This window comes from Indicator indicator, chromosome 4 (genome assembly GCF_027791375.1).
Source record: "Indicator indicator isolate 239-I01 chromosome 4, UM_Iind_1.1, whole genome shotgun sequence".
Lineage (NCBI taxonomy): Eukaryota > Metazoa > Chordata > Aves > Piciformes > Indicatoridae > Indicator > Indicator indicator.
In genome coordinates this window covers 26,901,478-26,911,720 of record NC_072013.1, presented here as the reverse complement: position 1 = coordinate 26,911,720, position 10,243 = coordinate 26,901,478, and the positions used below count along the sequence as shown (strand labels likewise).

At 42.0% G+C, this 10,243-nt stretch overlaps 1 protein-coding gene across 1 annotated transcript in view; it reads left to right on the top strand.

Annotated features, from left to right (window-relative positions):
- The first annotated feature begins 5,714 nt into the window (after positions 1-5,714).
- The window catches only part of NUDT14 (nudix hydrolase 14), a 56,973-nt gene continuing 52,444 nt past the window's right edge, over positions 5,715-10,243 (top strand). Inside the window, exon 1 of the mRNA XM_054400756.1 lies at positions 5,715-5,795. Coding sequence (XP_054256731.1) covers positions 5,715-5,795 — 81 coding nt within the window. The remainder of the gene's footprint in view (positions 5,796-10,243) is intronic.

Genomic DNA, 10,243 nt, shown 5'->3' with positions numbered 1-10,243 from the left:
TCTCTTCACTTTATACCATATTGCAACTTGTCATATTATGAACATCTTATGAACTAATTGACATATTAGTTATATATTTATGTTGAAGAGCTCTTTTCTTCCACTATTTTTAGAAAGATCAATTTTACGTGTCATGATATCCATATCTATGTTTATACTGGATATATTTCAATTATGTTTCTTCTTACCATATTTAGTTCAAGGATTTTAATAATGATATACACTGGGAAAATAACTCTGTATTAGCCTTTCATTTCACCAGGCACAAGGACAAATTCCAGCTCTTCTGGAATTACAGTATTCTACTAGACAGGTGACTGCCACTGTGGTCCTTTCTCATTAAGAGACATGCCGTGGTTTTCTGAAAACAAGGAGGAGCTAGTGGCAACAACTGAAGGAAACAAACTGAAATTATTCTAAGTTGCAGTGGTGCACATCAGCAGTACCACACACCATTCTCATCTTGCTCATGTTGTCAGTCCTTGTGAACCAAATTCTGCAAACCCATACATGAATAATTACCCTGAGTTCTTCAGACTGAGGCTATTCATGTGATTAAAGCACCTCTGAACCAACTGTTGCTGAATAAAATTGCTGGAATATAATGTTAGGTACTTCGCTGTGGACCTCTAATTTCATATTTTGTAATAGAAAGGTAAGTTATTAAAAAAAAAAAAAACAAAGAAAAAGATTGTCTTTCAGAAATGTTACTACTAAAATAAAAACAAATTTCTCTAGGTCTCTATTTACAATGCCAGAAGAATTGCATAAGCATGATTCTTGACTTTCATGATTGTAACCAAGGTGGTTATGCCCCAGAACTGAATAATAATTAGAAACTAGATATTGGCAGCTTCAGGCTTGCTTTTCCGCAGGAGCCTAAGGGGTAAACTTTAGAAGGCAAACTTCACAACAGCCACTTCATTACGGAAAGAACCTGCATCTGATCCCCAGAAAGACACTCAAAACTAACATGTCTGTGGCAATGCAAGGTTGGCCCACATGAAGAGGACAAGCTTTCTTGCTGCCAACTGGAAGGATTCCTAACATGAGATTACAAAACATACTGGATTTTTGACATTTTCATCTATCTCACAGAGCAAAGGCTTTCTTTATACCTTTATGTGACCTTAAAAAACAGCACATGGCCGAGGGAGCTGAGGAGTAGAAGGAAGTTCTGGCAGAAGTTCCCAGGCAGAAGAAAATGGCTCTGCAGGGGTCCCAGCTGTCTGCTGCTTGATACGGTTGAATTGGGGAAGCAGCTGGATCCTGAGTCAGCCAGCACTCATTGGCATCAGCAGCCTCTGATGGCTTGCTTTTGGCCAGAGCTGGGGATTCAGATTATCTGTCACCCCAACATCAAAGACTTTCTACTATAGATATGGCATCACCTTAGCACAGGAGCTATGTTTAACATTTGGTTTGCTCTATCCTACATTTCCTGGCATTTTTTTCTGCAGTTAGGAAAGTCAGAAATAGTCTTATAAAAATGGAAGCTGAAAATCCCAAGTCGATGTGCCTCTAAGCTGCTGAAGCTTTCATACCCACAGTATCTTAGTAATTGCAGTATTCAGAAATATCATAAGAAATGGAAGTAATTAATGATACTCTGCAATGTATTAAGGAGATAAGTAAGGCTCAGGACTTGAGGATTTGTGTTCATGAGCAATGGCATATCAAAAGAGCAAAGTGAGCCTGGTAAGGACTGACTGAAGTACATACAGAAAATCACTATAGAGAATGTGCTGCCTAACTGTGCATGAATGAACCCAGAAGATTAGACAGTGTGCTAAGCTCCAGCAGGAAGAGGGAAGTACTGCAAGGGACATTCCTGGGTGCCCACCCACGGTAAACAGTGAGGCTGCTGCCTGAACAGATGGGCCAGGACAGGTGGCAGAGGCCTGTCCTGACTCCCTGCACACCCACAGTTGGGTGCACAGGTGGAGGAGGCAAGAGGGTGTGCTCAGCTCAGGAGCAGGGCAGCAGCACCAGACTTGCATGGGAACCATTTCCCGTTGTGTTCCAAAGCAAACAGCAATAAACCAAACTGCTAATAAGGATTCAACCTCACTTTCTGCACAGTACATGCCCAAGGACAGTGCATCTGCCTGCACTTGACAGGAAGCAAAGGACTATGCTGTCGGAAACTTCAAGCCCAGGAGTATTTTTTAAAAGAACAATAACAACAACAAAAATGTTTGGCTATTTTGCTGGCAATAAATGTTACTCACAAAGTAACAGAGAGCAAACACTGCTTTGAATGAAAGAGAAATCTGTTAAACAAAGGACCTTACCCTGCAGAAAGAATTTCTTTTTAGTATTGATGTTAACATTTCATTTTTCATGAGAAATCCCAGTGAATCTTCTCTTCAGATTCCATCTCCAGACAGGACGCTTCCCTTACTTCCTCTCTGCCTGATGACTACTTTGATGATCTTCCTTTCTAGAAAGAAACAAGCTTTTACTCATGCTTTTTGCTTTATTAGGCTGTTTATCACACTGTTACACAAATCGTTCTCAGACCCATTAGAGCCTGTGCAGGCAAAACATCTAAATTTTACTATTTTACAACAGGAGACCAGCGGCTCCTGGAAACTATAAAGAATGCATGAAGAAACCACTCAAGACAACATTAACAACCTTTTGTCTGTTATTTTAAATGGCAATAAAATAATATATAATGCTGAAACCCCCCCTTCTAAGGCAGATAAAAGAATTTATTTAATGTAGTGAAAGGCAACGTGTCATTCTCACACCTCCCTGGTGTGATAGTTGGTTCACAGAAGTATATAATTGGCAGCTATTTCCATTAGGAGTGTATTGGTATATGTGGATAGTGCTCCAGACAGTTAATGGCAGAGAACAATCCAGGATGTATGAAGTTTGGGATGTAGGAAGTTTGGTAACTATAATAATCTAGGGACATAATCATGGAAATGTAAATGGTATTTTATGGAGTAGTGCTAATCGAAACTAAAAGATTTTGCAAGCAGTTAGCTTAAGTTTAAATATCAAAATCATCTCACTGAAGTTACAGACATGAACACAGTACTTGAGCAACTTGGAATTATGAGGGATGTTAGGGATGTCAAGTAACACATAAGGGAGCAGTTCAGAGACCTGCTAGCTGATGATTATCAGAGGATACAAATCCATACAGGGCAGCACTGAGTATACACCCGATTCCTCAATGTCCTCTCAATCAGGTTGTTCCAGTGGAAGTGATGAATACATGGTGGGCACATCTGCCCTGGTAGGACTTTGTGCATCAAAATGGCTCTTCTGATCCCTGAGCTGAGATGCTGAGCAGTACCTCTGCATTGTATCGTCTCGTACTTCTTACTGTGAAGCCAGCACATGCAGAGCCAGGTCAGAGCCATTGCACTAATCAGCACAGGCAAGCTGTAAAAGCAGTGCAAGGGAGCAGAAAAGGAGTACATCTCACCCATCAAAAAGTAAATTACTCTCATTTATTATCATCCATTGGTACAAGTGGGAGCTGAAAAGCATTTCCCTCCCGAGAGTGTTCCTGAGCTAGCAAAGGCAAAGTCAGTTGCTTCACAGGGTATCAAGAGCTTAATGAAGAGCCGTAACGAAATCCACGTGCAGCTGCTCAACACTAGTCCCACTATGCAGGATTTATTTTTTCTGTTTCTCACTCAGATTTCACCTGTAAAACAGTAACACTAAGGCAGCTCCTCAGTCTCAGCCTGTTAAATCCTTAGTTCAGCATATTCACAAAGGTATTTATCCAGTAAAGAAGTCTACAACTTTCAACGCAATGATTACACTAGAGCACCCTAAAATGCATTTTTCTGTGACACAGCACTCAGCTGTCCCAGGTACATTAGCAAAATAGGTCTGTAACGCATCACAACCCCATAAGCATCCCACCTAAGACTAAGAATGGAACAAGCAATCAGTCACATGCTATGACATGTTACCCAAAACACACACACACTCAAAACCTTAAAGTGGTGTCAGAATGTTTATTGAAGAGGGCAATCTGACTGGCTGAACCAAGCTGGGTACCCAATAATTTTTAACATAAGCAAACAGAGATACTATAAACTTGCTGTACATGGAAACTATGTTTATACTTAAATTGGACTTGGAAGATTGAAATAATTCAATACAAAATATAGTGTAAGTTCCCAGGAGCTCTGAATGACCTTAAGATCATTTAAAAAACTGAAATGTAGGGACATATCCAGTGATGCAAATAAAGTTAAGCAAATATTTTTAAAGTCAGCTAATAAAATGCATTTAGTTGCCTGTTTATTATAATAGCTTTGCTCACACTTTTAAGTCCAACCAATTTTGTCACATTATCAGAACTGATGGTAAGCATTCTGCAACGTAAGTGCTGCCTCATTTACTTCTTAGTGAATTTTTTAAGTGCTAGATGTGTTTCTTTAGCCAGACTCCTAAGATTCTTACTACCACATAAAGAGATAATAAACTTTCTTAATGATACAGTGGACGATTAGTAGAGAAAACAAAAAGAGATACAAGAAATTTCAGATTATTCTCAGTGCAGCCAATACACTGACAAAATAACTCAATTTTTATGGCAACTAAAATAGCAGTACACTGGAACATCTGCACAGAAAATGAACACAAGTCAGAGAGATACTGAGCACCACAAATTATGAGCTTCGTTGCTCATGAATCTAAAAAAATCATAATCAAGAACATTAAAAATTCAAGAGGAATCTAACGTAATATTACATAATAATGATCAAAATCCTATGAAAATCAGGATACATTTAAATCTAACGCAATTTTTAAAAAATTAAGTAAAAGAGAAAACAGTAATAATTTTGAAACTTTGTTGCTGAAAAAGCTGCGTTTATTCTTCTCCCAGGGGCTTAGTGCGTGGCCATTACTGAAAGGGTTTTCAAATACTGAATAGGCTCCTCATGGAGGTGGTAGAATCCCCATCTCTGGAGTCGTTTAAAGATGCTTAGACGTAGTGCTAGCATCGTTGTTTCGTACCAGACGGTAGATATATAATGGTTGGACTCAACAATCTTAAAGTTCTTCAGTTCTGTGAAACTGATCCTAAGAGGGAAGCACCAAATAATGTACCGCAAGTTAACAATTAATCTGTATTTGTACTTGCACTTTCCACAGCACCCATGCAATTCCCATTTTGATGTCCAAATGCTACACAGGCAGACATAAGAAGTTGTATTTTAACACTAAGGTCCTGACCTGCAGAACCTCATGTACAACCAGGATCAAAACGACATGTCGAAATTCAGCCTGTAGGTTTATGGTCTTCAGAGGAAAGGCCTGGTTAGTGAAGGAGTACCCCAGAAATTTGGGTGGAAAGTGGAAATAAGTGATGGCTGGTAGTTTGGAGCAGTTCAGGTGACAAAGCTCTTGTGTGCTGCTGCCGCGCCCCTTTTTCGGGGTGAAACCCAGTATTTCGGCTCTTCACAGAGGAAAGAAGGGTGTCTGTCACCCCTGCCTCCAGAGCCTGCCTGCACGGGAGAGTTCCCGGGCTCCGTAACGCGGCCCTGCATTGCAGTGAGCAGCCGCCCGCCCCGCCGCGAGCATTGCCCCGGGCTCTGCGCGTACCAGAGCCGCACCGCCCCCTTGCCCGGTTTGGCCGGGCCCTGCCCGCCGCCCTTCGGCCCAGCCGCCAGCGGCTGCGCACTCCTCTCCCTTTCATCCTCCTCCTCCTGCGGCCGATACCCACGGCAGGGATGGAGGCCATCGAAGAGCTGGAGCTCAAACCCTGCACCTCCTCCCTCTACCTGCGGCCTTTCCGGCTCTGTTACCGGCAGGTGAGTGGCGCCAGCGACTCGCCTCTTGGCACCCACCCAGCTCCTTCCTTCACGGCAGAGCCGTTACGTCCCTCCCCTTCTTTACGCCGTCGTCCCGAAGAAGGACTGGCGGGCCGGCGGCCGCTTTTGGTGCCCTGTCACCCCCGTCTCCGCCATTTTGGACAGTGGCGGTGTCGCCGGTGAAGTGTGCGCTTCAGCATCATGGCGCTCTTCCACCCGGAACCGGTCCTCAGGCGGCTGCACTCCCATTGCCCTCCCGCCGTTTCCTTACCTGGCCTGCGGGGGTCTAGGTGGACAGCGGAGGTCTCCCTAAAGACGGGTGACAGTCGTGGATACTGCCTTGGGGTGTGCCTCCAGCTTCTTCTTACCTCGAGATGCCCGCTACCGTACTGTGTTTTTAGGCAGCCTCTTGCTTTGGTGTTGGTAGGTGCAGATCGAACCTGTTACTGGCCAGCCCTCGACGGAGCAGGTTGTTAGTTACATCAGTAAGTTACACTGCTCCTCTGTCAGGCCAGCCTCAGCCCTGGCCTGTGGGAAGTGGGAAAGGAAATCGCATTCCTTACCATATTTACATCAACTTGAGTCACATTTCACAGAATCCCTGAGAACTGACACCTCTAACAGTAGCAAGAATGCAAGGTGCAAAAGGAAAGTCACTTCTCACAGGTTAAAGTGCTGTATGTGCCTTTTCTGTGAGCAAGATCTTGCACAAAGCTAGTTGCTTTAGCAGATTATATAGTCCTGGCCAGTCTAGTGTGAGCTTGTGCCCAGGTAGATGGATGGAAGTGGAATAGCAGAAGAATTTGGACAGCCTTAGAAATGCTTTCTGCAGACTGCACCTTCTTGTACTCCTTTGCTTTGCTTCTAAACACAGCAGTTGAAAAAGCAGAAGAGGGAATGCATCTGAAGGAGATGTGTTTAAGTCCATCAGTGAGATAAATATGGAAAACAAAAAGCAAGGATTCAAATAGCATGCCTCAAAGCAAACTGACTTTTGAAAAAACTGTTACAAATAAATTTTATAAATTATTTTGTTAAAGATAGCTCTCTTCTCATTGGCTGGGATGAGTAAAACGTTCTCATTTATCAACAGCTGAAAGCTTAACAATGAATGAATTTTTTCCTTTTAGGTATCAGAAGAAAGCCTGAAGAATATTCTTTCATGTTCTGGATTTTTGCTGGCTTAGTTTATAAGTGACAAGCCTTACTTCTTATTTTCATTTGTGAGTCATGCTCTATTTACATGAAAAATGGGATTTAATTAAAATGTACAACACACTATTACAAAATTACATTTAATTGAAAACAAGTGCCTTAAATGTGATGAATATTGTAAAGAAGAAATAAGTATGTGTTTGGTCAAGTGCTGTGATTTGTACAGCAACTAGTATTGCCCCCGAAAGAAGTAGACTTGCCTTTTCTGCACATCTTGCTACTTATCCTTGCACAAGAATTTTGTGCAGCAGCACAGTAAGCTGGGTCAGTTATCTAGCCCAGGTGAAACCTAATATGACCAAAAAAAGAAGTTAGTTTTAACCTAAACCAGATACCTAATTCAAGGCAAGTGATTATGCTGGCAGACAGGAGGTGGTAATGTGGTGGTTAGGGATGAGCATTTTGGGGCTGGTTGAGGGCAGAGACTGTTTTTCTTGGCCACAGCACTGTCTTAAAATCAGCCTGAAAATACACAGAAGCTGGCTTGGGCCCAGCCTACTGGAGAAGCTCAATGAATACACTCAACCTGAGAGACAGGCCCTATGTTTATTAAAAACACATTTTTTTCATTTAAAAACTGACTTACAAATCAGAGGAAATACTAAATGTTTTTAGTCATTTGACTAATTATTTCAGAGGCATTTAGACCTGCTGAAAAACTGTTTAAATATGTAAGCAGTTGAGTCTAAAATACAGGCAAGTTAGGAGTCTAATCTGCTTAAGAATCTTTGAAAATTCCACAACTCATCTAAACCTGAGAATTATTTCAAAATCTAGCCCTTAATTGTAAAGGGTTTATGCTGAGTAGCAATTTCCCTTGTCCAATGTTTTTTTTATTCACCAGATGGAAAGAACAAAACTTTTCAACTGAGTTCCTAACTGATGCTATATCTTAAACTAAAATTAGTTTCTCCTTTCCACCAATTCCCTGCATGTGCTTCCTGAACTTAACCCCAATGTAATAAAAAAGTCTTTGTGAATAACAGAATAATCTAAATGAGAAAAATTGAAACCATGGCATTTGTTACGCTGCAAAACCCAAGACTGATGTAAATGCTTACTTTCTGCAATATGTGGCATCATGCTGTAACTGGAATGCTTGAGGCAGTCTTGCAGGTACTTTTTGTGAAGCTGTAACGTCCCCTGTAATTCACTGCAGTCTGAAGAAGATTGACTGAGGCATATTTTTGTGTTTATGTAATATCGATGAAGGATGATTTAAGCCTTGAAGATGGTGATTTTGAAATCTGTTTTCCAACAGAAACGTTCCTAAAATAGGCATTGGTATTTCAACATAGCTTCTCTGTCCAAAGATGCATATACAATGACAGGTTCTTTATTTTATTAGTTTGTTTTTTTACAGCTACTGCTTTTCTCTGCAAACAGGAAATTGAAAAAACTCTCATATACCGCATGTGATTTTAATATTGTTTCTAAGCACTCATGAACACTTAACATTACAGCATTGATTCCTAGACATTTCATCATGAACATGTACATGAACCCATCGTCACTGGGTCAAAAACTGGCTGGATGGCCAGGTCCAAGGAGTGGTGGTGAGCATAGTTAACTCTAGTTGGCAGCCAGTCACAAGTGGTTTTCCCAAGGGTTCAGTATTTGGGCCATTTCTTTTTAACATCTTTATCCATGACCTCGACGAGTTGATCGAGTGTACCCTAAGTTTGCAGACTACACCAAGCTGGGTAGTAGGTGAGGAAAGCTCTGCAGAGGGATTTGGATAGGCTGGATTGTTGGGCTGAGGCCAGCTGTGTGGCATTCAATAAGGCCAAGTGCTGTGTCCTTCACTTCAGTCACTAAACCCCCAGATGCTACATGCTTGTACAGATGCTACATGCTTGGGTAAGAGTGGTGGAGTCACCATCCCTGGGGGTGTTTTAAAGATGTTTGGATGAAGTGGTCAGGGACATGATCAAACAGTTGTGTACAGGGAGGTGTTAGGTTATGGTCGGACTTGATGATCTTAAAATCTTTCCCAGCTGGGTGATTCTATGATTCTGTGATTAATACATTGAGTCTAAGACATTTCATCTAAAAATTACACTGTTTATGTGGAAGCAATTCTAATCACATCATTATAGCTAAAACAGTTAATCTTCAGCAGTTAAATTTAGATATAAGTGATTTGTATCAGTTTATCTAGTCTGATTTTGTCCATTCAACCCACACCCCACTGAGTTGTGAACTATTATTCTAGCAGGTTTACAAATCATCAGAACGCTGCAAGGGATCAGAAAAAGATCCATTGAGGGTGAAATCTAAAAGAAATGCTGAGTAAATACTGTTGTAATCTCACACCAGTTACATTTGTGAAGAACACTGTGGTAACATCTGATCAAGAGTAGAGCTGAAGACTCAGATGGTCACCTACCTGTTGGCACATAACGAGTTCAAAATTACAGACACAAATCTTGAACGAGTGTTTTGACCAGCTGAGTATTTTCTCTGAGTTCAGACAGGGAGTGGGAACACTAAGGGACATAGTTGTATATATTTAGGATAAAGTCAGGTGGCTGTGATCATGTTAAGGAAAACTGCAGCAGTGTCTTACTAGCTTTGGTGTTGAGTCCTACACTTCCCTGAGTAGTAAAAGCTGGAGTCATCATTTGGATTTAACATGTTCTATTTGGTTACATATAGGAATACGCTTCCAAAAGATGACAAAAATGCTGGCCTGCCATTCAGAGAGACAGGCTGGAGAGGTGGGCCCATGACAACCTTATGAGGTTCAACAAGACCAAATGCAATGTCCTGCATCTGGGTTGGGGCAATCCCGAGCAACAATATAGGCTGGGCATGGACTGGCTTGAGAGCAGCCCTGAAAAAAGGGACTTGGGGGTGCTGGTGGATGAGATGCTCAACATGAGCCACCAGTGTGTGCTTGCAGCCTGGAAAGCCAACCAGATCCTGGGCTGCATCAAGAGAAGCATAGCCAGCAGATCGAGACAGGTGATTCTCCCCCTCTACTCTGTGCTGGTGAGACCCCACCTGGAGTACTGCATCCAATTCTGGAGCCCCTATTAGAAGAAGGATGTGAAGGTGCTGGAATGTGTCCAGAGAAGGGCCACTAGGATGATCAGAGGGCTGGAGCACCTCTCCTATGAAGACAGACTGAAAGAGTTGGGGCTGTTCAGTCTGGAGAAGAGAAGGCTCCAAGGAGACCTTATTATGGCCTTCCAGTACCTTAAGGGGCCTACAAGAAAGCTGGGGAGGGA